Raw genomic sequence first — 27,495 nt, 5'->3', positions numbered from 1 at the left:
TGATGCATGACTAAAAGGTAGAATGCCTCCTTTAAGCACTGGATTTACTGTACATCTAACACTTTCCACCAATGTTCTTGCTTGCTAACCAGGAAAAAGGACAGCTGCTACTGCTAGAACGATTCATGAAGTCCATTCACAGCTGTCCTCTTTCCCTGGAGGCAGATATGCCACATAAATAATATTGGCAGGGGGAACAGCCTGATTCTGACTGCTATAGCCAAGCTTTCTCCAAACTCAATAAGCATGGTGTTGGGAGTGCCAGTGAAATGCAGCAGGCCTACAAGCAAAAAACAGCAGTCAGAAGTAGGCTGTTGCCTCCAGAACAATACTGTGTAAAATTCAGCGAAGTGTGCAAATGCTTTTTCTCTGTCTTTATCCCTTTCGACATTATCTCCACTTTTTTTTCCTCAGACTGTTTTTCTGTAAGTTTGAATTGTTAAGTTGCTTAAACATTCTATGCTTTTTCAGTTCTGCTATTGATGTTATTTCTAGTACAACTTTTCCCTTCTATCAGGTTTCATTCAGTTGCTTCTCTCTCTTGTTTCTCTCTCTCCATTTCACCACTACTTTGCCCATAATTTCTCTATGGAAGAGGACTGCTGAACAAACCAGTCATAATCTAAACATACAGAACACCACAGTTAAAAGCACGGGGTGGGGGGTGTAACAGGCCAAAGGAAGTTGCTAAACATAGCTCTGTCCCTACCATTCAGAGATGCCATCCGGCTGGTTTGTAACCAGCCTGGCTGGTCTTACTCATATCTGTCCCAGATCTGTCAGAGCTATTAGGCATGCACACATTGAACCTGTATGGGTGGTAGCTTTCTGCCAGGGCATTTGTTTTCTTTTTTCTTTTTTTTCCCCTTTCCTAAAGAGATGCACACCTCTTATCCAGCTTGCAACAATGCAATCTAGGGCACTCACTGTGATGTTGAAATTCAGGAGAGCACTGCACTAGTCTAATGACAGATGGGTATTGCATTACCGAAATGCTGAGACTTGTGACTGCAGTGCCAGAAAACCCTGACTTCATAGCACTAGCATGACTAGCATGACAAACACCAAAGGCAAATCCAACCTTCTTCAGATCCTGGTTCATAGTTCAGACTCTCTATCATGTTTTGTAGAGTGTGAAGATGCCAGAAACCATCATTTGTTTAGGACTGCCAAACATCGTGCAAAGGCTGGCATTTTCAGAATTTGATAGATCATCTCCTGATTTGATAAGGTCATGCAAACTCTTGCCCTTAACTAAAAATGACTGCCACTGTCTATTTCTTTCAGGAGGTCAAAACTGAAGTCTGAATACAATTAAAATAAATGACATCTCCATAGCTTTGCAGCTGAGGAGGCTGCTTCCAATATAACCATCCTCCTGTGTTCCTCAGGGAACAGAAACCAAACCCAGGCTATGTAAGACTGTTCAAGAGATAGTGTGGATTTAATTATAAAACAAGATTGAAATTGGGAAGAGAATGGAGCATAGGAAGAAAATTCACACTTTCGCTTGCAGTTTTAAGCCTGAATATTGACCCTGGAGGTTGATTCAAACTGCCGTCTTTGGATGCTTCTCCAAGAAAAGAAAAGAAATTCCAGCTTTAATGCTTGGGCTTTTCAGTTCACCTTAATTTTGCAGAATGCCATAATTACAAATTATAAATGCAACAACCTCTGTGCCGCTGAGATGAGCAGTATTGGACCCAATCTTGGGGTCCTTTCATGACACTGCAGGCTTTGTGTGGAGACAGCTCCCACGGCCCCGCTCTGCTTCCGTGGCGTGGCGCGGCGCGGCACGGCGCGGCGAGGCGGCGGCACGCGCTAAAGCGCGGCGTGGCGCGCGCCCGCCGCAGCCCGCGCGCTCTCGCCGCAGCCCGCGCGCGCCCGCCGCCCGCCGCCCGCGCCGCAATTCTCGCGAGAGCTGGGCAGGGGCGGTGCGGGCGGTGATTGGCAGTGCGGGCGCGGCGCGGCCGCCATTGTGCTGCAGCGGGAGGCCGTTGGCGGTGGCTGGGCTGGCGCGGCCGCCTTGGCCTCTGCGGCGGCTCCCGAGTGCCCGTGTCGCGGGGGCCGCGCCTGTGAGAGTGAGTACGGCCCGCTGGTGCCACTGAAGGGGGAGGGCGTCCCTGTACGGCCCGGGCCGCGCCTGGGTGCCCAGCTTGGGCCAGCGAGCAGCTGGCCGGCGCGGGGGAACCATTTTGTCTCCGGGTCGGGGCCGGGGGCCGGCTCCTCCACCCTCTCCTGGGCCGAGCACCTCTGGCTGCCGCCTGCTTCTCGCCTTCTCTGCCGCCTGCGCGGGTTTCGGAGCGGTGTGATACGCTCCCCGCCTCTGGGGAGCCCCTGCTCCGCAGGTGCGGCGCGGAGTGCGCCGGGCTGCTCTGCGGCCTGGCCCGGGCTGCTGTCCGGCCTTGGCCTGGAGTGCCGACCGGGGTTGGTCTGGGAAGGGGGTAGTGCCCTCTGCCAGCTGCCGTGCGGAGCACCTGCTCTTAGAGCCTGCTTACTCTGCTCCTGGGGAACAGCTCAGGCCCTGGCACGAGCTGCTGCAGCTGTGCAAAATGGGAGCCCAGAGTACCGCAGACCATTTTCAAGCAGGGGAAGGTGATTAGCTCTCGTTGCTAAATTGTTTTCCTCATCGCGGGACACCTTGAAGCCTGCTGTAGTTTTGTCAGCCTCCCTTAACTCAAGTTTAAGGAAAAACCTGAGCAATGAATTGTGCAAACTGAGAGAGTTGTCCCAGAACTCTACCCTGTCTGTCATAAAAATATATATTTTGTGAGTAATTGTTATCTACAACAGTTCCACTGGTCTTCTACAAAAAAACTATCAAATCTGTTATCAGCTGTTACCTCTGTCTGTAGTTAGGCTAGGTTTAGTAGATCTTCTGCATTATAGTTGGATGGATGGCAAATTAAGAAGGGCAAGACAAGTGAGCTGTGTGCTCAAAATAGATTGTTCGAAATACCACCCCCCTCCGCACCCTCCGGTCTTACACAAATTGGTCGACTGTCCCAGATACAACCTCAAGTTAAATTTAAAGTTTGATTTCAGAGCTTGTTTTCTTGTGCGGTCTTGAGACGTATCACATATATCTGTCACTCCAGGAGACACAGGAGTTGCTGCCAGATTTTTCTGTGGGATTTTGATTGCAAATTTGACGTGACTTGTGATGTAGCAGTTAGCTTTGATGAGGAGAGGAATGTGTCTCACCCCTATTCCCTTCCCTCTGCCATTTTTCATTTGTATCAGCCTTACATCAGCTCCCCTTACTGTTGGATACCAGCATAAGTAATATCAAAATGTCAAAATCAGGGAGAAACCAGAAGTGTTTTTCTGTCTAGATGGTGAGTTGAGGTGGTTCAGTGAGGTGCATGGCGAGTATAAGATTCGAGTAAGTATAAGTCGTTTCTTTCCTTTTGGCAACAACAGGCTTTTAAATCAAATCAGGCTCTAATACCACTTAGAATTTGCGATGGGTTCCTCTGATAAGTTGCTTGAGTATTTTTCAGCAACACTACCGTCTGTGTCAATTGAGGTGACAGTACTGTGTTGTTATAAAACTCACTGCGGTATGTTAGTTATCATTTGGGATTTGGTGAATTCCTGCATGGGAATTGCACAGTGTAGGAGGTTTTCATTTGAGTGTCTTTATGCTGCTTCAAAAAAAAATCCTTAAGTTGTTGGTATTTTTTAAAAGATATATTCTATTCTGAAATATCCTGTAAAAGCTATATTGTCCCTTACAGACAAGTACTACTGGACTTTAATAATATGTTTTTTTTCTTATTGTGAGATCATTGTCTTGCTCTGCCCTGCATGCCATGATAGCTTAGTACATTCTTGGTGAACACTTCATTGTGTTAGTGTGATCAGCATAAGCCATATATGATTGTGTATATTCAGAGCCATCTATGAAGATGGTCACTTCTCAAGCTTTTCCCTAGTACTCACAGTGCTTGAAATGGTTTTCCACAGAGCATTGGATAAAGGAAAACCACATAAAAATAGAAGGCTTTCCAATAGTATTGCTTGCCAAAGTTGAGATGCCTATATCTAGTTTTTCCAGATAACCTGTAGAGCTATAATAGCCCAGAAAATGAAGAGTTCTTTTGTAGTAGTTTTTTTTTTTGATTAGAATGATATGCTTCATGTTGCTCAAACTTTATCGAAAGGCAAAGATAAAACTCGATTTTCTTGGGCAGAATACTAGGTCCATAGGACCTTTTTCTCGGTATCTTTCAGCCTCTGCATCAAATGAAGCAGAATTCCTGTTGTCAAATGCCTCTTATTATACAACATTGAATCACTTTTATAGCAGATCCCTCTTGTTCGCTGGCTGAGACCAAGACTGCAGAAAAATTGTACGGTTATGTTAAAGGACTTTAATCGTAATGTGTGTGCACTAACTGAAATATTAAATTTTCCATTTTCTAGCATATAGTTGCCTTTAGGTGGTTTAAACACATTTTTATATATTGTTCTTGTGTTTTTCTTTTTCATTTAGAGAACAAGCAAATAATATAGGTAGTATCATCTTGACATCTGTTTGATTTGAAATCACAGAAGACAATGCTTCTGCTAATTTATGGGATTAAGCTGATTGATCAAATTGTCCTTTTAGGGTCAGCACCAGAAGAGAAAATTAGCCTTGTGTCTTTTTATGTACACCTGCAGAATTAATTTGCTAATCTTGGGATTCCATTTCATCTTCCAGAGATTAATTGGCTGTGGTGTCCAAAGTAGTCTTCTCTGTCCTTTCTGGCCTGAGGAGAGTCTTACTTTGTTTGTAGGTGGCGCATAAGAAGTTTTATTAGCATTAGATGATCTCTGTTTTAGTCTTAAAGTTCTCCCTTCTTAGACTACTGTTTCTTTCTCCCTGTTCACCTGGGCATTAATTTCTACTGGTAGAAGCTTATCTCCCTTCTTCTAGAACCTCTGTGTATTTTACATCTCGCTGTCTGTCAGTTAGTTCAGCTGGTTCCACTTCTGTCTGAAGCAAAGTGATCCAGAAGTAGAGTGATCCAGAACCAAACTGATGCCAAACTGATGCTGGTGCCCTTTCTCAAGTAAGAGCAGCAACATTTGTGTGCTTAGTAGTACAGGGTTGGATCCCTTTTTCTGTGTGTCCTCAATATACTTAGTAGTACAGGGTAACACATAGACAAAATGTGCTTTGAGAGTCAAATCTCATGAAAACCTACAGTTATCTGTATAACATACACCCTAGGCTGTATTACTGTGACGTACAATTCATCTTGTCACAGTTTGCAAGTAGTTGTTTTTACACATGCAGTGCAGCTTCAGACAGGTACTACATTTGCAGTACACATTTTGCCAAATGACTAAACTTCAAAGAAACCATCATTACAATGTCTTTCAGAATATTAAAAATATTATGAGGAAATATATGCCTTGCTTGTGCAATAATATACAACAAGCATAAAGTGGTGTGACTATGATTATTAGATTTGTCATTACTGTGAGTTTTTTTTCTTTTTTTCCCCTTTTTCCTTGATTGATAATGTTCTATTCTTTGAAACACTGCTTAATGCATTTTTGAGAATTACATATCATTGCTCAGTGTTTACTTGAGGATTTAAATACAGACTGGTAAATTTAAGCATTGCATGATTTCAGATTCCTAATCTAAGACTGGGCGATTGAGAGGTTCATATTCCTGAAATGGTAAGGCTATTGAGATGATCTTGTTTATCCAAATGATATCGCTTTCAAAAGTAAGTGAATAGGTTGCTAGTGCCTGAAGCTAAGTCTACTAACTGATGTACAGCTCCACAGTACAACTTAGTAGCTCTTTCGTACCATCTGAAGATCCCATTTAGAATATATTTACGTGTTGAATTAAGCATCCACATGAACCTGTTATGCTCAAATAATTATTTAAAAAAATAAAATACTTATGCAGTTAAGCATTTAGGATACTTTATGATGTGACCTGTATTGTAAAGCTGGTGACTGAACAGTCAGCAGCTTTACAATCACCACCAGCTGCTGTGTTGCAGCACGACAGCAGTTTGGAAAAAACAAAACCAAAATAAAAATGGTGTTGAGGAAACTGATCAATGTACCTCTGTATCAGCTAGCTTTTACTGAGTAGAATATAATGCAGCATTGCTTTCAGCTAATACTACAAATCTTGAATATGTGAACTCACATCATGACTGCAGCCAGTCATTAGGTGCATCATAGGATTGCTGCAGCTTTTCAAACACAGTTTTACTGATGAGTGTTGCCAGATGTGAGGAAAAATGATTACTTTACTGATGATTTTTCTGATTTATTCTTATTCTCATCTCTACCTTCGAAAGATTAGGTTGGAATTAGAACTAGTTAAATAAAGCAGCGGGCACCACTTCTGCAGATCACCTTGCACTGATGAAGTTCTCTGCCATCTCTTCAGGAGTTGTTATTGTGCTACTCTCGCTGTACCATGCCACTGAGGATACTGCAGTTTCTCTTAAATTTTTGAGTTAAGAGTTACTTTTCGTGGTCCAGTCCTCTCCATGCCCTCTTGAAGAGGAGAAATCTGAGAATATTAACAAATGAACCACTTCACTATCTATCCTGAGGTTTTGAAGTCAAAACACTCTTTCAAATACAGGAACAACCACAGGATCACTTCTCATGTGGAAAAAGCACCAGCATTTGTTTTGAAATGCCTAGAAATCTTAAGAGAGCGGATATATCCTCGGCAAGACAAAGGCAAATGCATATATACATGTGTATGCTGTAGCTGTTTGTTACTTTTTGTGGAAGTTAACTTGGATAAGTGAGATATTTCTTTGAGACTGCAGTTACAATTATTTCAGAGTAGAGTGAAATTTCATAGTTTTGATTTTAAAGAATAAGTCTGGGTATTGCTTCTGCAAGTGCTTATTCCAGCTTCTCATGTTTGGGATGCAACTGATTAACAGAAAGATGGTTTAAGAATTTGGGAAACCTGAAGACTTTCTGGCTCGTTTTGCGTTAATGTTAGTGCTGCGGAGTTCTTAAAGGAGTCTCACTCTAAATGCTGTACAGTTTCAGGCTCAAAGACTTGTAGGAGTATAGGAAGAGGAGCCTTGTAGAGGAGATGTAGAGAAGACATACAAGATTAGGGAAAGAACTCATTTTTCCATCTTACTGATGTATGACAAGACCAAAGCTCTGTTTAAAAATGTGAGTCACAATGATGATGCATTCAGAATGACTTGTGAATGTTTTGCACGGATGTCCCTGCTTCTAAAAGAAGTAGTAATCACTATGTCCTCATACAGGATACGAAGAATGGAGTCTAAACCCTCAAGAATTCCTCGAAGGGTATCTGTTCAGGCCTCTAGCACTTCTCTAGGATCTAGAACATTAACTGGAAGCAGTTTAGCCGGTGCATACGGTGCAAGAGAGTCTTCGCGGAGGTTAGAGCCTGGATACCAGGTAATGTGTTTTGTGTCTTTCCATAAAGTAGGAATTCACTCGAGCTGTTTACCCATTAATCTAATGGCTGTTTGTCGCTCCCACGCACCCAACAAATGGACAAAAATATAAGGAAGTGTAAGGAAAAGTCCTATTCAGTGTCTTCCATTTGGGGGGGAGGGAGAGAAAGAAAGAAAAAAGATTAATTTTAAAATTCAAAGATTTGATGGGAGGCTGGACTAGATGATCTCCAGAGGTCCCTTCCAACCTTACTCATTATGTGATTCTGGGATGGTCAGGCCAATGACTGTGTTCTGTAGTATGAACTAGTAGTTTTTGATATACAACTTTATGCACTTCTGTTTGGGTTTTAAAAACTGTTTTAAGACTCAGCTGTTGGTTGAATAAAGCATGTCCAGGGTACTGCTGTTCATTGCTGTGGTGATCGTCACTGCAGGTTTAAACCTGACTAAATGGGATTTTCTGCTGAAGAGAGATGAGATTTTGGGCTGAATTTTGTTGCATGTAGGACTGCAGTCCTAAGAGTTGACAGTAGGCTGTACTGCCATGAGGACCTACTTTGAATTTTGCGATCGTAGAAACAGAAGAACCTCCAGTCTTAGCATATACTGTTAGTATGTTAGTACAACTAGGCTTTGTCTGCAATAGACAGAACTGGGGTGAGGAGTTTGCTGTATCACATCCCAAGATTTTACACTGTAATCAAATTGCTTCTGTGGGAGAGGGGAAGCCATGCTCAAGAGTAAGATGCAACACTGCAGACACTTTTTGCTTTGAAAGAGTATTATGGTAGGTGGAGATTAAAGTACTTGAGAAATTATTTTGAGGGATTTAACAGAAAAAGAAAGTTGTTTGGTTTCTACTCCTGTCAGCAACTCTCACTTTGGGGCACGGAGATTAAAGCCCATTTCAACCTCTGATCTTAATTTTGTGACTAAATGTTCATAGTTTTTGAATAAACTGTTAAAAGTTAATTCCCTGCTGACAAGCTATAGCAGACGTTGTATTATATAATCCCTTTTCCAGAAACAGTTCTACAGGTATTAGAACATTTAACTATTTTTAGCACAATATGTGTATAGTCATGTGTTTATAACTGTTTTGTTGCATCTCCCATGCCTGTGTTTGTTAGTATGTAGGCTACAGAGGGTATTACCCTTAAAGCTATTTAAGGGTAGCTTTAAGTCTTTTTTGCTTTTTTGCTTTTGGATTCCTACATATTTTTTACTGTCCATCTGCACAGCAAAAACAGTAGTCTTGCTTTTTATTTGGCATGTATGCACCCACTCAGTCTACATACCACCCTGAAAGCTGTTGGTCAGAAGATTAGATCTTGAGCTGAACGGCTGCTATGAAATTACAGATATGTTCCCAAACTATTTTTTCCCCTTTTATGAAATACGGACGGTGTGTGCTTTACAGCATTTCATTTGTTACGTGAACTGCAGCCTCTTCACTGCCCTGTGTGTTATCGTTTGGCAATTCCTGCAGCACAGTGTGCTTCCTAATATGAGGAATGATTTGTTTAATATTTTCCAATTTGAACATAGGAAAAATAATAGTATAGAAGGTTATATTGTGTCCCCCCTCTTCCCTTTCTTTTTTTTTTTTTTTTTTTTTTTTTTTAACCACTAAGCACTACTCTTTTTCTAACGGGGCGAGGCGTGGGGAAACTTAACTAACTGTTGCTACTTACAGAACTAGTGGGAGCAAATTGCAATATTACTTGCAGGTTAAGATTCCATTTGACTGGGGCAAAAGAGATAACTAGTCTAGATGAGGATTAAGTAGTCAAATAGGAACAGAATAGGAAGGTCTTCTCACTTTAAGCCATTCAGAAGCCTACCTTAAATAAAATGCTAAGATCTGCTTCAGTTCCAGGATATTTAAAAGATACTTCATTTAGAAGAAAAATGCATAAATGTAAATAGTGCTTTGGGTATACACAGCAAAATTGAACTTGGGTATTTGGCTTCTTAACGTAAAGTCTTCGCTGAAGTAGGGAACATTCTTCATTGTAGTGTGACAGTTATAGTCATTGCTGTGCAGACATCAGACTTAAAAGAATTTCGGTACTTTGTACTGAGGTTATGCAGCAACAGTGTTTATTTACAGGATTGTTTTGCCAAACAGTCTTAGTTTGTTATGCGTATCAAACTGTGGGTTCAATACCTTTGCACTATGTCTGAAATTAGTGACTAAAACTACTTATTTCTTAAGCCCAAAGTGTTTTTTTTTTTTTACCCAGTGCTATTTACTGTTTTATCAGTAGTTTTTGATATTTGTCATTTATAAGAAACTTAAGACACACAAGTCTCAGTTCTGTAGTGAAAATAGAAATGCATGTTTGTTTGCATGAAATGCAATTAGAGTGAATAATGGCTAATCTGCAAGCCTGCCACACTAAATGCACAATGATGGAATTTTTAGAATAGACTGCAGAGAAATAAGAAATTTAAGTGCTTGTAGGAAGGAAGGACTAAGAGGGGGAAGATACTATATTACTTGCAGTAGCAATGTATTTTCTTTAGGAATAATAACTTGATTGCATAGTTTGTATTTGTTATCTATTTTACTAGGACAGAGCAAGTTCTTTATTAAAATAAATCCTGTTATTAGGCTCAAAATATTACTTTTTCATTTGTCACAATTCTTTATTAAAACTAAAGAGCAAGACAAGACACTGTCTTAGCTGCTTTAATGCAGGAAGATGCAACTCTTTGTACATCTGTGTTTTATTTTATTGTTTTTTTAAAACTTGGAAGTTGAGGTCCTTACTTCTGCCCTCTTCCTGGAAGATCTACATAGGGTAACACCCCAAAGCTCCTACATTTCAACATTTTCTTTTTCACTAGCAAATCATAGAATCAGTAAGGCTGGAAGGGACCTCTGGAGATCATCTAGTCCAACCCCCCTGCTCAGCAGGGTCACCCAGGGCATGTTAGACAGGGTTGCATCCAGGCGGGCCTTGAAGATCTCCAGAGAAGGAGATTCCATAACCTCTCTGGGCAACCTGTGCCAGGGCTCCGTCACTCTCACAGGGAAGAAATTCCGCCTCACATGCAGGTGGAACTTCCTGTGGTTCAGTTTCTGCCCATTGCCTCTTGTCCTGTCACATGGGACAGCTGAAAAGAGTTTGTCCCCGTCCCCTTGAAACCCTCCCTTCAGGTACTTGTACACATTGATCAGATCCCCCCTCAGTCTGTTCTTCCCCAGGCTGAAGAGGCCCAGCTCTCGCAGCTGTTTCTCATAGGGGCAGATGCTGCAGCCCTCTGAGAGGGCGGATGTCCATCTTTAAAATGAAAGCATTGCAGCTACAAATTTGTTAGTACCACCATCTTCCCATATTTTCAATTTTCAGATAATGTCTTTAGTTGATTTTGAGTTGCGAGATGCATATAAGCATGTTGTTCTTTAGGAATCAAGTGTATTGAATAGTTCCAGCAGAGACTGGGAGACTGGAGAAAGAGAGGCTCATGAAACTCCTTGGAAGCTTACAACATCCTCTCCAACTCACTACTCAGGGACGCTTGATCATCCACGGTCTGGAAGATTTTTGGGAAGCAGAAACAGATTGGTAAGAATTGTTAATGCATAACTTTTTTCTTTCTTTTTTTTTTCTCTCTCAAGAAAATGGAGTCTTGCTTTAGCCTTCCCAATCTGAAAAATTGGTAGCAGGAGCTTCTGCTAATGTTTCCAGGATGTTATCAGTTCAGAATAGAAGGATGAAAATAATTATGCGTACTTTCTAGGTTAATTTTACCAATAGCTAAGAAATAAATTTGAAATTTGAGGTGCAAATGGCTCTGCAATCTCCATTAAAAAAAAAAAAAAAAAAAACAGTGAGGAGGAGATTATACATACATATTATAGTTCTATTCATAACAAAATTAATACTGTTCATTACAGCTTGCTCTATCAGATATTTCTTAGGGACCTTTCTTAAGATGGTTCCAGCTTTCTGAGTTGACACTAAATTCATAGTTTTTTGAAATCTACTCTAGGAAACACAATATTTTTTGAATGGGAGTAGCTCATACTCTGACTGTACTTTAAAGTCTTATGATTGGATACTGTAAAGGAAAATGGAGACCAAACTATTTTTCACCTGACTGAGAAGCAAGGCTCAGGCCTAAACAACTTGCCTTAACTTGGCTTCAGAATGTGCCCTAATAACTCAAGCATTAAATAAAAATAGTTTGCTTCAATGTGTTCATGCATTGTAGGGTGGGAAAAAAAATTCAACTTCAGTAGAAGTGTTAAGATAGGAAAAGCAGAGAGGTGTAGGGAAAAGCTGTGGGTGAAAACACTGAACAGGTGTAAATGCTATTGACCATAGAACTGAAATGTTTGGATGCTTTGTCTTGAGAGCTTACACCTGAAAAAGGTGTTGGTTTTCTTACTGTGACTTAAATGGTAAAGACTCTTTCAGAGAAGTTAGCAGGGATGAGATACAGTGTGGGGATGCTAATTTCAGGGGAAAAATGGTGAATGATTGTATTGTAGTTGGAATACAAACTGAGTCTGTTTGTAAGTGGTTTACATTTCTAGTTAAGTTGGTGGTCTGGGATTTTAAAAATGGAATGTTTTTGCTATTTAATTTTTCTCTTAAGTTCTAGTACAAATAAATTGTGGAAGTCTTTCTGAAACTTCAACTTATCAAAAATCGAGTGATTAAAAAGATAAATTTTATGTTAAATTGATGATTCATGAGGGAACTTTACCCATTTTTGTACTTAGTTTGAAATGTTAGTTCCTGTATCTGACTATTTGTCTTTTATTTCAGAAAAGAAAAATAAGCTTGCACATCTTTTTTTGTTTATTCAGTACTAGCAGTGCTGTGTATTGCAAAATTTGTGTGCCCTCTACTTTCAACTTCCTGAGTTGTGCTTCAGCTTCATTCAAGTAGAACGTGTCTGATCTAAATTGCTTACTTAAAAGCTAGAGCTAACTCCTAGCTAACTAAGTGCATTTTAGGTTGGTGAAAGATGAGCTAGATTAATAACAAACTATTAAATAAAATAATAGAGTTAATTGATTTCAGCCTTTTCTGAATTATGAAATTGTTTTCCTTATTGCTTATATATATAATGGAGACCTGTAAAGTTATATTTTGTAGCTTGTTTGTAATATCTTAAATGAGGAATATCTTCTTCCTCTATGAGACACATCAATCTAAAAATAAAAATAAGGCTGATTGTGATAGAAACCAGCTTTTGTTGGTGGGACTGTCTTGATTAAACCTGGAAATACGAATCGAGGACAGAAACATAAGTCCTACAATAATTTCAAATAAAAAGGCTTTACATCTTAAAGTTAATTTACTGTTTTTGTGAGTCTTATATATGCAGCATTATGTATCTTAGGCTACAGAAAGCATATGTGAAATACTCTAATTGTATGGGGTTTTTTGTTCGTTTGTCTTGGTTTTTTTTAATGTTGTTTCAGTCTATACCTTCCTCCTCTCATTTTACATCTGTGTGTTATGGTGAGTCGGAGAGAACTCAGGGAGCATATTCGAGACTGAATAGCCAGCAGCGAGACAGCGATTCAAAGAGACCAAAGCTATCTTGCACGTCTACCTCTTCTCTGAGAAATAATGGCTTGAATGCAGTTTCAGGTGAGAGGCTGATTAGTAGAACTGAACTATTTGAGAACTGTCTGAATGTGATAAGATCAGTCTTTACCAAATTTGAAGACTTAATCTGAAATAAATTTGTAGTAAACTGTTAAATATTAAAAACTTATGCTCAATAGAGTATTTTCACACTGATAGCCTCATTCAAAATACCAAGAAGGCTATTAATGTATTACATTTTCAAAATTATTCCTCATACCTTTTCCATTTGTAGTAAAGGCAAACTTCATGGCTTGAATATATCTGATTGGTTAAGATTTCAAAACAGGAATGAATGTAGCCAATACTGTTTCAAGGGCCAATTTGTATGGGTAAACCTACATGTTTTAAGGACAGCAGAAAGGAAATCATTATCTATACATAGCTCTGTATTCCATAAAATGGAGTAGCGTGGCAGATTAGAATACTGCTGGCAGGGGTGAGGGGAGAAAGTCCTTTTTAGTAGGACTAAAATCATTTTACAGGCCAGGCAAAAATAAACATTGTATGCTGAGAGCTCTTTCCGGAAAAACTGAGATTTTCACTGAAACTGTGAATAAGTATGTGTTTCTTGGATAGATGTGATATACGCAACATGCTAACAACAATCTAAAGGCCAAGAAACAAAGGTCAAAAACTTGCACTGAAATTATTTCTAGAACATTTTGAAACAGACCTTTACATCTATACAAATTAACCTTGTCAGAGTGCATCTATGTTCTTTTTATATCTCCATATGGAATCACAGCCATCCAAATAACAGTTAGTAAATTCCTGCTCAAATCCCAGTCCTGCAGATATTTTCTTATTTGTTAATAAAAATAAAAAAATCAACATCAAGATTTCTTCTTAGGTGCCAGTCATTCCATTGTGGATTGGTTGTTTGCCACATTGCTGATATTATATGTGTGATTAAATATGGATAAAAAAAACTAACACTATAATGAAAGCAAGGTGAATTTTTCAGAGCCATTGAAGAGTGTCTTTTGGAACTAGAGCTTTGTTCATAGCTGAAGTATTTACAGTTCACTATTTAGATACTGGAGCTTGTTTTACTCTCCATGATATGAGTGAGAACAATATTTGTCACTGTTCTTAAGAGTAGTGTCTAAGCTGCTGTTAAGCTTCAGATGTCTTTCTGGAAAATGAATCTCAGGAGCGTTTAAGAAGTGTCATTAGAGTGGCAGCATTTGCTAAGTTTCAAACTGCCATTTTTCCATACAGCTAAGCCTATCTAGTAAGTAGTTACCACTAGAAGGCCAGAATCTATTTCTTTTCCCCCTTTCCTATCCAGTATGAGTGTAAATATGAGTCTCGCTCTTCACAAAAGTATGATTACCTTTTTCCTGGTTTAGCTTCCGGAACCAACTTGCTGCAAGATCAAATGAGTGCCAGCATCAGCAGAGTGCTGTTTACTCTTCGCCTTCTGTTGGCAGCTAGCCTCCTGATCAGCTTAGCTGTATTGTCGAACTCACTCTTAATACTGTATGATGAGAACGCATGCATAAGTACTAACTTTTAATGATTTTTAAACGATCATAAAAACCTGGGATTTATTATCTTGTTTCTTTCTAGATTCCTCCTGGAGGTATAGTCGGATTCCCAGGTCATCATCAGTGGTGCTTGGCTCTCTGGGAACTGAGCTGGTGAGAGAACGGAGAGAGTTAGAAAGAAGAACAGATCTGTCTGTTAATAATTTGGTGGATCACAGCCACAGAAACAGTGACTTCTCATCTTCAACATGTATGTATTACACAAATAAAAGCTTGTATATAGATTAGGTTAAGTTGCATGTCTGCTGATTTCTTCAGTTATTCTTTAAAAATTTTATGTAATACACAGTCAAAAGATCTATTTAATTTTATGGCATAATTTTTCATAAAGTTGGTTGGCCACATTCCTTGTGTTGGATAAAATGTTAAATTATATATGAATGTTGAAGCTGAATAGTAATTGAATGAAGCCTAGTTTTGTATATGCTTTTTGTATTTAGGTTGTAGATGCATTCAGTTTATAAGAAACTGCCACTGTAACTGTGAATGGTCAGTAAACCTCCTCCCTCCTCTTTCATCTGAAGGTCTGTATTTAGGCCTTTAGTATGAAGTATGGGAAAATAAATATAATGCTATTTGACCTATGGAAGAATTCTTGCAAAGGTACAACTATGGTATTCTGTCTTTGTACTTGGTTTCTTTTGTGGTATTCAGGGAAAACTGCTGGACCATTGAAAATAAAAGTTAATAAATGCATACTTTACAGTTCCCTACCCAACTGTAGTGAGAAATTTGTTTAATGGTAACTAGTTAGCAGTAGTATGGACTTCTGTGCTGTCATTTTTACCTTCTCTCTGTTCAGACCTGTGGCCTTTTGTAGCTGTTCCACAGAGGAACTAGTCACTAGTCTTGATCTGCCCCACTTTGCAGATGTGTTAGTGCTGATCTGGAATGCTGAGGTATAAAATCACCATAGTGATTTTGTAAAGAAACATGTAAGGAGAAAAGAAACACTAGTACCACACTTCTTGCTACAGTCGTTCCAGAAGAATTATTTCTTTAATGTCATTGTCATACTCTCTGCCTCTTTACGTAAGTGGAAGATTGAGTTTGGCAGAGCCTCATGAGTGTTGCAGGGGAGAATGGATGGGTGAGCAGGCTTGTTTTGTGCTGTCCGTACTGCCTTTTTAGCAGTAGTGCCATTGTTAAGTGCTATAAAAATAACTCCAACTGTGTTCCCTACTGGGTAATCAAGACCATATAGCAGGCTCATAGCATCAGTGCAGACATGTTTCCTTCTTTTGGATCTGCCAGATGTACAAACTGCAGCTTTGAGATTAAAACAGTGATTTAAGTGCAGAAACTGTAAAAATTGCATGAAAGGTTTCAATACCAGAGAAAGCTTCTGCTCCCTATCTTAATCCATTTACGTTTGTTAAGTGGTTAAAATATCAAAGGGAATTAAGTGATTTTTTTCCTCTTCTGAGGCTAGTCTGGTGCTGCTGTTGTGTGGGTGTACTTTCCTCTGCACCCAGCCACTTTTTGAGGAAGGAGACTTGCTAATACTAGCCTCCTCAGCTGCTTTACATAGTATTAACTATAGTTCAGCTACACTAGAATTATTTTCATTTTGTCTGAAATCATATGCAGCATTTACAGAAAATACAGGGAAGCATTAGGTGGATGAACCTACACTTAAAAGTGGGGGAGGAGACAATGCTATGGGAATACTTAACTGACTGGCCATATGTAATTAAAGTAATTGATAGTTGAAGAGCAGGTGAGATTACTAATGCAGAGTGGTTATCAATAATCATCTGATCCTGCTTAAGCCAGTTACATAGCCGAGCATTCAAATTTTGTTGTCACGTTTCTTTTGATAGAAGCAATAGCTAGATAATCCTTTTTTAGGGTGGAACAGTGGAGCTATGAGATTTTTAGTGTGGAACAATGGAGCTATGGTATTTTTAGGGCATTCCCTTTTAAAAAAGTTTTGGGTTTAAGGTAAACATTCTAATTATAAGACAGTACATATTGAATTAAAATACTATCCAAGTTCTCTTATCCAAACTGAACAGTGTAATACTATCTTAAGTAGTAGATTGCAGATCTCTCTATTCTGATACCTTGAAAATTAAGGGTCACTTTTGTTGCACTAGTAGGGGGAATATATTTTGCTTTATCCATATACTTGTTTAAGGAGCTCTGGTGACTACTATGTTGCTGAAATTTTGATTAAGCTATCTTTCTCAGTCTGTAGGCAGAAGGGATCTTTTAATGGTATTACATAGTTTGCTGGAGTTTTTTAAATGTAAATACTCTTCTTTAACTTCTGACAGATGGTTAGTGTTAACTATTTCATGTTGATACATAAGCGAATGAATCATCCTTTGACAGTATGAAGATTTTTAGGGTGTTATACTTCAGATAAGTTTAATATATCAGTTTCGATTTAGCATACAGAATTCTGGTAAGTAAAATTTAATACTGTTCTAGAATCTACCTGTCAAATTTGAAATAACTTAGACTCATACTAATTCTCCTCTGCTCTTTCGCAACAGATCTTCACGACAGGCCTGCCTCTTCATATGCACAGGGAGCAAGACCAAAAGAAAATTCATTAAGCACTTTGAGGCTGAACGCATCCATGAACCGCCAGTTGCCTTCTGATCATCAGCCATCGTTTTTCAACAGAGACTCTCATATGAGCTCTTCAAGATCCAGCTATCCTTCAAGACAAAGGAGAAGTGGAATGGAATCTCCCCAGAGGAGCATGCAGTCAGAATGTTCTCATACTACCATTAGAGATGAAACTCCTTCCTCAGATGGTTCTGAAAGGGTTTTATCCACTCAGAGGTCACTGAATGGGCCTGCAGCTGATAGTGAAGGAAGACGCACAACCAGACAGCTGCTGTCTCGTTTAGCGTCTAGCATGTCATCTACGTTTTTCTCACGAAGGTCTAGCCAAGACTCGTTGCCTACAAGATCATTAGGCTCTGAGGAATCATGTGTTGTTCCAAGAGTTCAAGCTTCTGCTCTGTCTAGCACTAATGCAGCTGCAGCTCCTGAAGTTCCAGGACTTCAGACATCTGAAGCTTCTCAGGGATTTAGTTTTCTTAGACGAAGATGGGGTTTATCAGGAGTTTCACAAAATCATGACTCTGATGGGGAAAGTTACAGACCAGACTCTGAAAGTAGGAGCACAGGATCCTGGTTATCGTCATCTTTGAGGAACAGATGTACACCTCTCTTCTCTAGAAGGAGGAGAGAAGGAAGAGATGAATCTGCAAGGATCTCTACCTCTGATGCACCTACTAGATCACAACATCTCTTCAGAAGGAGAGAGTCAGGTGAGGAGACCTCTCTTGAAGCATCAGATAGCCCTCGTAGGGCTTCTGTTAACAGACCACCAACACCTGCAGTATCTGGTATCTCTACAGCTGCTGCCTCCCCACCAGATTCAACTCACAGTAGGAGAAGCTCTGGAATTCTGCCTAGTTCTCTCTTTCGCTTTGCAGTGCCTCCAACATTAGGAAGCAGTCTGTCTGACAATCTTATGATAACTGTAGATATTATTCCCTCTGGCTGGAATCAGTCTGATGGACAAGAAAGTGACAAGGCTAAAGTACCACCTTCAAGAGATCCAGAAAGACTCCAGAAAATTAAAGAGAGGTAAATCAGTATACTCTTTCCAGATAATAAATATTACACAAAATCCTCACATGTTAATTCAGGTACTTTAATATTAAAAGGAACCTTTCATTCAGAGAAGGGTGCATCTCAGTCCTCTGTCACCTATGGTGTCACTTTTGTCCTTAGAGAAACTTGTTTTATTCCTGAGATTTGAGAACAGTTTACTGAGGAAGTTACCATCATGCAAAGTCTTACATTAAAGGTGTCACAGCATTTGTTAATCTTTCTTCCTATTCAGCCTGCTTTTAGAAGATTCTGAAGATGAAGAGGGTGACTTGTGCAGAATCTGTCAGATGTCTTCTGCAAGTTCTAACAACCTTTTGATAGAGCCATGCAAATGCACTGGAAGTCTGCAATATGTTCACCAAGAGTGCATGAAAAAATGGCTGCAGTCCAAGATTAATTCAGGTAAAGCAGAGTCTAGATTAAGATAGACTTCCAGTTAGACTGGGAGCTTTATCAGTAGGGTTACCATTACTAATATTAATGGCACTTCTTTGAAAAATAGAGGTTGATTTGGAGAGGGCATCTCTAGAACTACTCTTTAAGGGACTTTGTTCCCTCAGTGCATGCAGTTCTAGCTATTACTAAGAGTTAGAGACAGGCTGATTGTAGCAGAGTGGTAAGTATCTTAATCTTAAAAAAAAAAAAAAAGAAAAAAGAGAAAAAAGGAAAAGAAAAGAAAAAAGTGTAATTCATATTTCTTATGAGACTGCATACTCTTTTTAAAGTATTTTTTTTTACCATACTTTCTTGTAAGACTCACTTTTTAAGGTCAGTTAACTCTTGTTCAGAGCAGTTAAACTACTTAAAAAGTTTCTTCAAAGTGCATATATAGAATATTTTTGGTAAGAAACACTTCATAAATTGCACACTGTAGAAATGTTTTGTAATAACCTTTAAATTCATTGAGCACTTTGTAGTTACATATAGTATTTCTAAGACTGAAAATAGGCGGCTTGGAAGAGGGCATGGAGATGGTTAAATAAGATGCTGGTATCTGTTTACTTGTTTACTCAGTACTGAAGAATCCACATCTAAATAGGGACGTTTTCAAAGCCTCAGCTAACAGAAGACTTTCATTTCATGTATGCAACTTCTTAGATGTAAATCAACAAGTATAAGATACAAGTCCACCATTAACCTGTCTTGTTAATCTTGTTGCTTGTGGAGCAACTTGTTTTAAACCTGGTATTTTGAGATGAAATGTTTATTATTTTGAATTATTACTATTTTAAAGTACATTTGGATTACTGTAGAACTCACACAGCCTAAGCAGCAATTTTTTTTTTCTTCATGCCAGACTTTCAGTAAGAAGCATAGAATGTCTAGATTGAATATGAGAAAAAATTTGATGGAGAATAAACACTCTATAGCATTAAAATTCAGACAGAGGAGATAATTACTACATTACTATCAGAGGCTGTCTTTTCTTGTAACCTTGCTCTCCAAAATAAATTCAAGAATCAGTTATAATTTATAATGTTTGTATACTTTTTGTCCTCTGTTTCTGATTGTAACAACTTAACACTGACTTGTCACCTTCTTAACTCCACACCAGGTTCTTCTTTGGAAGCAGTAACTACTTGTGAATTGTGTAAAGAGAAGTTGCATCTTAATCTTGAAGACTTTGATATTCATGAACTCTATAGGGCACATGCAAATGAACAAGTTAGTATATTTTGCCTAATTTGGTAAGTGTTGGTTTAGTGCTGGGAGGGTAGCTTCCCCCACCCACCCACCCCGCCCCCAAAAAAAGGAAAATGGCTGTCCTCAAAAGGACTGTTACGCACATAATGTAACGTAAACCTGGAACTGATTTTTCCTGCTCAGTATTCAGACAAATTCTGTCTTCTTGCTGTGCTTCCCATTTCAGAGCTTTCAGTAAGGGTAATATCTCTCTTATCTTTTCTTATTTGCAGATGTGTCATCTAGCTTTGCAGCCCAGTGTCTTTGCCACATAGGTGCAATGGAAATAATATTATTTCACGAAATTAAACGAATTTCAAATTCCTTTAATGATGATTTGGCTTTCCATGTAGCTGTTTTTAGACGCAGTTAAATACTTATTTAAAACTTATTTATTTACTATTAAAAACTACTGTTAGTAGTAGTAGAGACTTAGTAGTAGAGACTAACTTCTTCTAAGTCCTTTCCAAAATTAAAAATGAAGTTATGGCCTATAGATATTACTGTCTATATAAAATGCAACATCTTAGAAGGACTGGATTTTTTTTTTTTTTTTTTTTTTTTTTTTTTTTAGTATTTAGAATGAATAATTAACTAAGGCTGGGGTTATTTTAGTCAACTTTATTCAGAGGGATTTTTCATGCCTTTGGATTGTGTTCTGTGAATGTAGAAAGGCTAATGAAATTCACCTACGTGAGAAGTTAAAAGAAAATATTGCCAAGTGATGCCAACTTTCACAAGTGTGAACTCAGCCAAACATCAGCCTCTAATTTTCTTATTACTTGGAGTAAGCTATCTTAACTGTGTCTCCATTTTTGGATTTCGGATATGAACAGTTTTTCTTCACAATACTATCAAATATTTTAACACTGCTCAGTGTTGGTGACTATGGCAATGTACTGCGATAGAAGTGGAAGAGCTTTAAAACTTGTTTCTAAATAATTGACTCTCTAAAATCAGCGGTACTGTTTTCAAAGCTCTTACCTTAGCAGAGACAATCATGTCTCAGAATGTTTATACCACCGTAAAGTTCCATTAATATCCCCTTGTTCCGTCTTTTCATAAAGCATTGGTGGCTTTTCAGTGGCCCCTAGCGAATAGTTGTAGTTTTCTTCTTTTTTAAGTAATTCTTACACATGGTGGTATACGCTGATCCTTGGATTCCTGCCTGTGGACTAGCTATACTGCCTCAGAACTCATTTGTGGAAGTCATTCTATTTAACTTAGAGGAAAACATACTAGATCTAGAGTGAGTGGGAAGAACCACAAGTATAATAGCTTTTTAATACATACTCTGTAATTTTCTTGAAGCAACTGAGGAATAATTGTATAATACTTCCGGGAAAACTTAATTCTAGTTCTGCTTCTTGAATTATGTATGTAGACACATTACTAACATTTTGAAAATTTCTTTTAATCTCCTTTAAGGCAGACTATGAATTCATCAGCTCTGGTCTCTACCTTGTAGTGTTGTTACACTTATGTGAACAGCGCTTTTCAGATATGCTAGGAACCGCAAGTGAGGCCAGCACACGTGTCAGAGTAAGTATGCACTAATTTCATGGAAGAGATTGATCATATCTACATTTGTTTAATACAGTAATACCATGTTTATTCTGAAACTAAATATAATACTTTATTCCAGTTAATGTGGTGTAAAATCACTATTGTCAAGGTTATTGGTAACTGATCACCCCTGCATATCATGATTACAGTAAATTTATATGAAACTTTAATATTTTTCTGTATAAAGCATGCAGCTGAGAATATTTGAACCTTTTCTCATTTTGCTGTTCTGTGTTGCAAAGGTGTGGACCTTGTAACCTTTGTCTACTGAATTGGACCCTAAATACATACTTCAGTATTATATTCTGAAGTTTACTAGCTGTAGTGTAACTTTCTAGCATTAGTCAAAACTCTTCCTTAGATGTATTCTGACTGGATGCTTGTGCCTTAACTGAAATGGATTACATTTCTCTGCATTAGAATTTCTAGAAATGCTTTTAGTTTTTTTTTTTTTTTTTTTTTTTTTTTTTGTAAAACTGGCATTTTTTGATAAGTGTCTGATTCTTAAAACAGATGTGTTTTATGACTATAGAACATGAAGATGGTGCCACTAACTACTGCCAGAAACCTTTGACATAAAGTGGAAGCTGAAATTACTGTGCAATAGCAATTCAAAGCCTAATGCAGGGCTATTTAATAAATTTTGTATTGATTTTTTTTTTTTGTAAGTTGAGCAAATGGGTTAGAAGAACAGATCTGGGATGAGGCTTTGGTATGAGGGTACTACTGAAAAAAGAAATCTGCTAACTTGTTGCAAATTTCTGCAGATAACTTTGCAATTTTTAAACTACTTTCTCTCTGCCTTATTTCTAGTTTATTAACCTTGCAAGAACTCTTCAGGCACATATGGAAGATATTGAAAGTAGGTGTTTCTCCCCCACCCCTGTAGATTCACTCAAAGTTAAATGGATACAGTTCTCTCTGCCAAGATTCATACTACCAAATTTAGTTGCTGATAAATTGACTTTGCCCAGCAGAACTTTTTACAGTTTCAGTAGAATTATTTTGGGGGAGAACTGATTTAATTTTCCATGATTGATTTCCCAGCAGGAGAAGGGATTGGGGAAGCATCTTCTGCAAGTGATACCAAGATTCCTCACTAGTTACAGTTTGGTTATTTTAGTTCTAGTATTACATAGTTATGGAACTGCTGGTGACCTTCAGGCTATAACATTTCACAAGTTGTAGTAGGAGGGCAATGTTTTGGATTGGATTGGACGGCACTTAATTATCATATCCCTTGGAATTACCCACTTTTTGAATCAAATTCAGCAGTTGCCAACTTCGGCAAAACACTAGCCTACTTTTCACTGTACGAGTCCTTCATTGCGGTTAAATTCTCAGTTCCTGAACATTATGAATAGGCAATGGAAGGGTACCTTTGCCTACTTCTTTTTCTAGTGCATTTGTGTTTGTCCCCCCCAAAAGGCGAAATTTACATATGAATTGATCTTTCAGTCCATAAGACTTTGTTTTCAGAGTAGAACAGGAAGTGTTGTCAAAAGAAGTTTTCCTTTAGTTTAAGCAGATGATTATTTCTATATTCAGGGCATTAGGTAGCTACTTTTTTAATAATAAAGGTGGATTGTGGAGGTGAGAATTAATTCCTTAGGTGTGTGCTTCTTTGTCTTCCTCATTAATTTTAATGAGTGGTGTTTCACACAGTAGTTAGATCTATGTATAGTAAAGGCTTTACCTAACTTGCAGGTGAGGAATACTGAATTAAAATTTATTCTTGACACTATTTTAGTTAAAATTCCTTTTTAAGAAGCATTTTTGGGGGAATGCAGAAGTGACAAGACAGACGATACATCCCTCTTTATGTTGAGTTGGACTTTGAGATTGACTCTTGGGTGAAAATAGTTTATTGGCAACAGTTTGCTCAAGAGAACAGGTAAAATTCCTGTTACACACAAGATATCTACAATAAGTTTGTCATGTGTTGTTTGTGCTGACTTTTTATCACAGTTGACAAGTGTGTATTTGTTTTTAAGTTGTCTTACAAGGAAATCTTGTGCATACTTAGGATTCATGTTCATTTTCCATACACTGAAAGAAGGGGGGTGGGGAGAGGAGCATCTACTTCAAAGACTGATTTTAATTGTATTAAACAATATATATTTTTAATAGTTATTCTGTTTTAGAATACTGAACATTTCTAGATACCTGAGTATGCAAGTAGTTAACTCTGAGTCATGTTTTTCGCTTGGGTTGGGTGCAGCTGTCATGGATTGTATATACTCTCCTGTTACTACTGCTGGAATTAGTCACTTGTAAGAATTACATAAAAGTTGAGTCTCTGGCATAATCACATGTTCTTTTATTTTATGCTGAGGAAGAACAGCAGGGCACTGCAGCTGGTAGTTGAGTTCAGTTTTAAAATGCTACATTTTTAGTCATGAAAGATATTTAAAATTTAAGCAAGATAATATTAAAATTCTGTCGGGTTTTTTGATAATCTGTTACTGGCATTATAAAATTACCTTTATTTCTACTACTCATTCTGTATTAAAAATGTTGTAATTCTGCATTTCACAGACCTTTATGAAGGCTTTTGATTATACTATGTTGTTCCAACAGCTTCTGAGGATGATTCTGAAGACAGTGATACTGGTAGAACTTTTGACACTGCTTAGTACTGCTCAAGGCAGTGGAAGTGCTGCAGAGATGCTGAGCTGGCAAGGAACATCAATGTGCATTTATTTTTCGCATTCTTTATTAAAAAGCGCATTAAATATTATTGTAGTTTTTGAAGCATTGTTGAAGTCAAAATCAGCTGCTGCACAGTGGAAATCAGTGGACTTGAGAACTACTCAGCATGTGCAAGAATTAGGTATCTAAAGCAACTTCCCTTTTTAAATGGTGGGTTGGTATGCTTTGTTTTGAAAGACTTCAAATTTTGAATATTTAAGGAAGCTGTATCTCTCTTTATGCTACCTTCTTACTGTAGTCGGATTTCTGGTTTTGTCTATCAAGTTTTACTGCTCTACTGGCACTAAGTAGTAATTGTGGGTTTGGGGGCTGAGGGAGTAGGGGGAGGGGGTATCCATGTACTTAAATAGGACTTTTTTTTTTTTAATGCCTCTGTTGCCGTCTCATATAGTAACTGATTGTTTCCAGTGTTAACATCAAATGAGCAGAAGGATGAGCAAGACACTGTAAAGATGGTTTGGTTTTCAGTTTTGAAGAGTGTTTTACTCAAAGCAATAAGAACCTGCAGTGGTCTTCTAATACTTAATGGTGTTTTTTTTTTATGTACTGCTTTGGAAACTGAAGATTATATTTGATATTATGTGGCTATTCCATTATGGAATATTGCAGATGTAAACTCTTGCATTTCAGCATTCCTGGCAGATATGCAACTTAATGAAGACTTTAAAGTTGTTTAGTTTAATCAGTCTTTTTTTTAGATCCCACCTTCACTGTTCAAAGCACTGGTTATCAATGTGTTTTCTAGTGTTGTCACTTCTTTATAAATAAAGATGATAATGAAGTATGCACCTGTACTGGTATTGTCCTCTTCCCGTCCACCCCCAGCATGAATGTTTACTAGAACGTACATTTGAAAACTTAAAAAAGCTGTAGTATGTGGTACCTTTTACTAATGTTTGTGAATTCATATACAGACATTTAAACTTGCTCCTGAAATTTTTAAGCAGCTTTTTTTTAATGAACAATGGTATAATAAAGTGTCATATATGTATTAGGATTCTATTTGCTATAAATAGTGACTTTTTAAATGATAGCAGTAACAATATGTAACTGCAAAGAATGTGATACGTTGAATTACCTTATCTTCTTTTTGATCAGTTATGTGTAAATAAATTTGGGAGGAAGAAATGGCTTTGTAAGCATTTACATGAGGCGGCCTGTCATCTCTTAAGATTTGAAAGGAAATTGGACATTGAGGAAGTTGTGTGTTTCCATGCACATTCTGGTAACCCTAAGCACCAAGTATTTGGCACCAGTGCTTACAAGTGTAACTGCTGGAATTAAATAAAATACAGCTGTTTTTCAGACATTCATTTGAAAACAAAAAGCCCACATGTATGTGAAGATGTTTCTAACTTCTGCAGGATTTTAGATCAGATGTATGGTAAAAATGCTTTATCCTTTCTGAGTTAGTTGGTGTAGCAACTAAACCATCAGATAGTGAACGTATCGCTGTTTCCTGTGTGCTTGCTACAGCCAGAGTTATGAATGTGGGCTTTCATAGCCTAATAAAGTGGGCTTTTTTTCCATTAATCTCTTTCTGTCTTTGTAATAAGAAACATGCAGAGGAGGTAAGCAGTTCAAGTAGCTGCAAGCTCAGGACAAATTTGGTTCAAGGGACAGATTGTCATGCTGGAGCAGCCCTGCACCTTAGTAGAAATCCCATACGAAGGAGGAAAAAGGAGTGACGTTGGCCAGTACTGTCAGGGGAAAGCAGAAAAAGGTTTGAATTCTGCCCTCCGGCAGCCTTTGGCTGCCTTGCCGAAAGAGAGCTCTTCCTTGCGGCCCAGGAACTCTTCAGGGCGGGGAGACCTGGGACCTACAGAAAGGCAGAGGCCCGGAGCAGACCAGGCCATCGGCCGTGTCCTCCTCGGTGAGGGCAGTTCGGATCTGTGGAGACACCTAGATGTCTGCAGAAGTGTGTGTGCAGCTACAACCAGCGGCGGTGGCACAAAGCACGCTTGTGCCGCCTGCACGTCTGTGCACTCCTCTGTCCGTCCTTCGGCATACGTGTGCACGGAAGCACTTCTCCTCCCCGCGGAGGTCTCGCGCAGATTGCCGTGAAACGCGGAAAACCCCTGCGGCGCGCAGGGCTCGCGTTGAGGCAGCGTGCGCGGGCCTGTTCCGGCCGCACCGCCTTCCCGCCGGCGAGGCCCCAGCGGCGCCGGCCTCCTGCGCGCGGGCGGGAGGAAAGAGGGCACGAGGGGCGCGGGCGGCGAGCGGCTGCGTGCGGGCGGGCCGGCCGGCCGCGCCGCGCAGAGCGGGGCGCGGGACAGGGCGCGGGGGGCGCAGCGCATGCGCGGGGGGGGGGGCGGTCCTGGCGCGCGCAGCCGCCCCCTGGCGGCGAAAACGGAGCGCACTGCGCCCGCCCGCGCGGCTGAAACGCGCGAACCCGCTCCGCGCCGCCGAGCTCGCTACTGCCCTCGGCTGCCGAGAGCGGGGGCTGCGTCCGCAGGGCGCTCACGCCGCTCCTCACGGCTTCCAGAGCTGTGCAGAGAGCGCGGCTGCAGCCAGCGGGGAGCGCGTGCGCACAGCGCTCGCAGTGGCCACTGCTGCCCCCGCGTGCCCCAAAGCAGAGTAGCGGGACGCGGACGCGGACGCGCGCACGGCCCTGCGCGAGCCCTCGGCGACCTCCGCGGTCCGGAAAGCAACACTGAGCCCAAACGGGGCCGCGCACGCGCTCTGCTCTGCGCCCTGCTCACTGCTGCCCTCCCGTGTCCATATAGCGCTACTGCGCCCCTCTGCCGGTGATGTGGCAAGAGCAGTGGGGCCGGGGGCGCTGCTGGCGATGGCGGGGGTGGGCCCTGGCCAGGAGCGGAGCAGCGTTTGGGGCGAGCTGGCGCCGGGACCGGTCCGGGAGCTGGGAACCGGGGTGCGGAGCAGCACCCGCTGGAAGCGGCAGGGCGGCTGCAGCGCGGAGGAGGAGAGGGGTGTCGGGGGGGTCGGTCCGCGCCGCGGGTCCGGCGTGTGCCCCCGAGGATGGGAACGTGCGGGGCGGGGGGGGGGGGGGAGGGGGGCACAAGCGGTGCGCGCTGCCGGGGGGGGGGGGGGTGGAAGAGCGGCGCACCGGGGCTGCGGGAGGGCAGGGGGTGCGCCGGGGCTGCGGAGGGCGGGGAGAAAGGGGGTGCGCGCGGGGGTGGGGGGGGCGCAAGAGGGGGGCGTCTTGGGCCAGCTGGCGATCGCGTGTGGGAGCGGGAGGAGGGAGCTGAGGGGAAGCCCTAGGCAGGATTGCGGGGAAGGGGTGGAGGCGGTGTCGGAACTGCCGCGGGTCCGGTCGCGGGAGCGCCGGAGGGTATTGGG

At 40.3% G+C, this 27,495-nt stretch overlaps 1 protein-coding gene across 7 annotated transcripts; it reads left to right on the top strand.

Moving 5' to 3' along the window:
• The first annotated feature begins 1,984 nt into the window (after positions 1-1,984).
• Positions 1,985-24,989, top strand: MARCHF7 (membrane associated ring-CH-type finger 7). 7 transcript variants are annotated; one of them, XM_062579049.1, is made up of 12 exons: positions 1,985-2,081; positions 7,033-7,170; positions 7,269-7,425; positions 10,844-11,002; positions 12,874-13,045; positions 14,618-14,785; positions 17,097-17,885; positions 18,054-18,207; positions 18,467-18,636; positions 19,790-19,899; positions 21,346-21,459; positions 24,022-24,989. In XM_062579049.1, the coding sequence occupies exons 2-12, from the start codon at positions 7,142-7,144 to the stop codon at positions 24,322-24,324; spliced, it is 2,325 nt and encodes a 774-aa protein (XP_062435033.1). In that variant the 5' UTR covers positions 1,985-2,081; positions 7,033-7,141; the 3' UTR covers positions 24,325-24,989. The 7 variants fall into 7 exon arrangements, 6 of the variants coding, with proteins under 6 accessions (XP_062435033.1, XP_062435034.1, XP_062435031.1 ...); XM_062579050.1 differs by adding an exon at positions 22,297-22,345 and having other exon boundaries at positions 17,097-18,207; positions 24,064-24,207; XR_009958801.1 differs by having other exon boundaries at positions 17,097-18,207; positions 19,790-19,922; positions 24,064-24,150.
• Positions 24,990-27,495: the final 2,506 nt, after the last annotated feature.

This window comes from Rhea pennata, chromosome 6, assembly GCF_028389875.1.
Source record: "Rhea pennata isolate bPtePen1 chromosome 6, bPtePen1.pri, whole genome shotgun sequence".
Lineage (NCBI taxonomy): Eukaryota > Metazoa > Chordata > Aves > Rheiformes > Rheidae > Rhea > Rhea pennata.
Note: the sequence above shows the minus strand (reverse complement) of the source record. Positions and strands in the feature narration are given on the sequence as shown.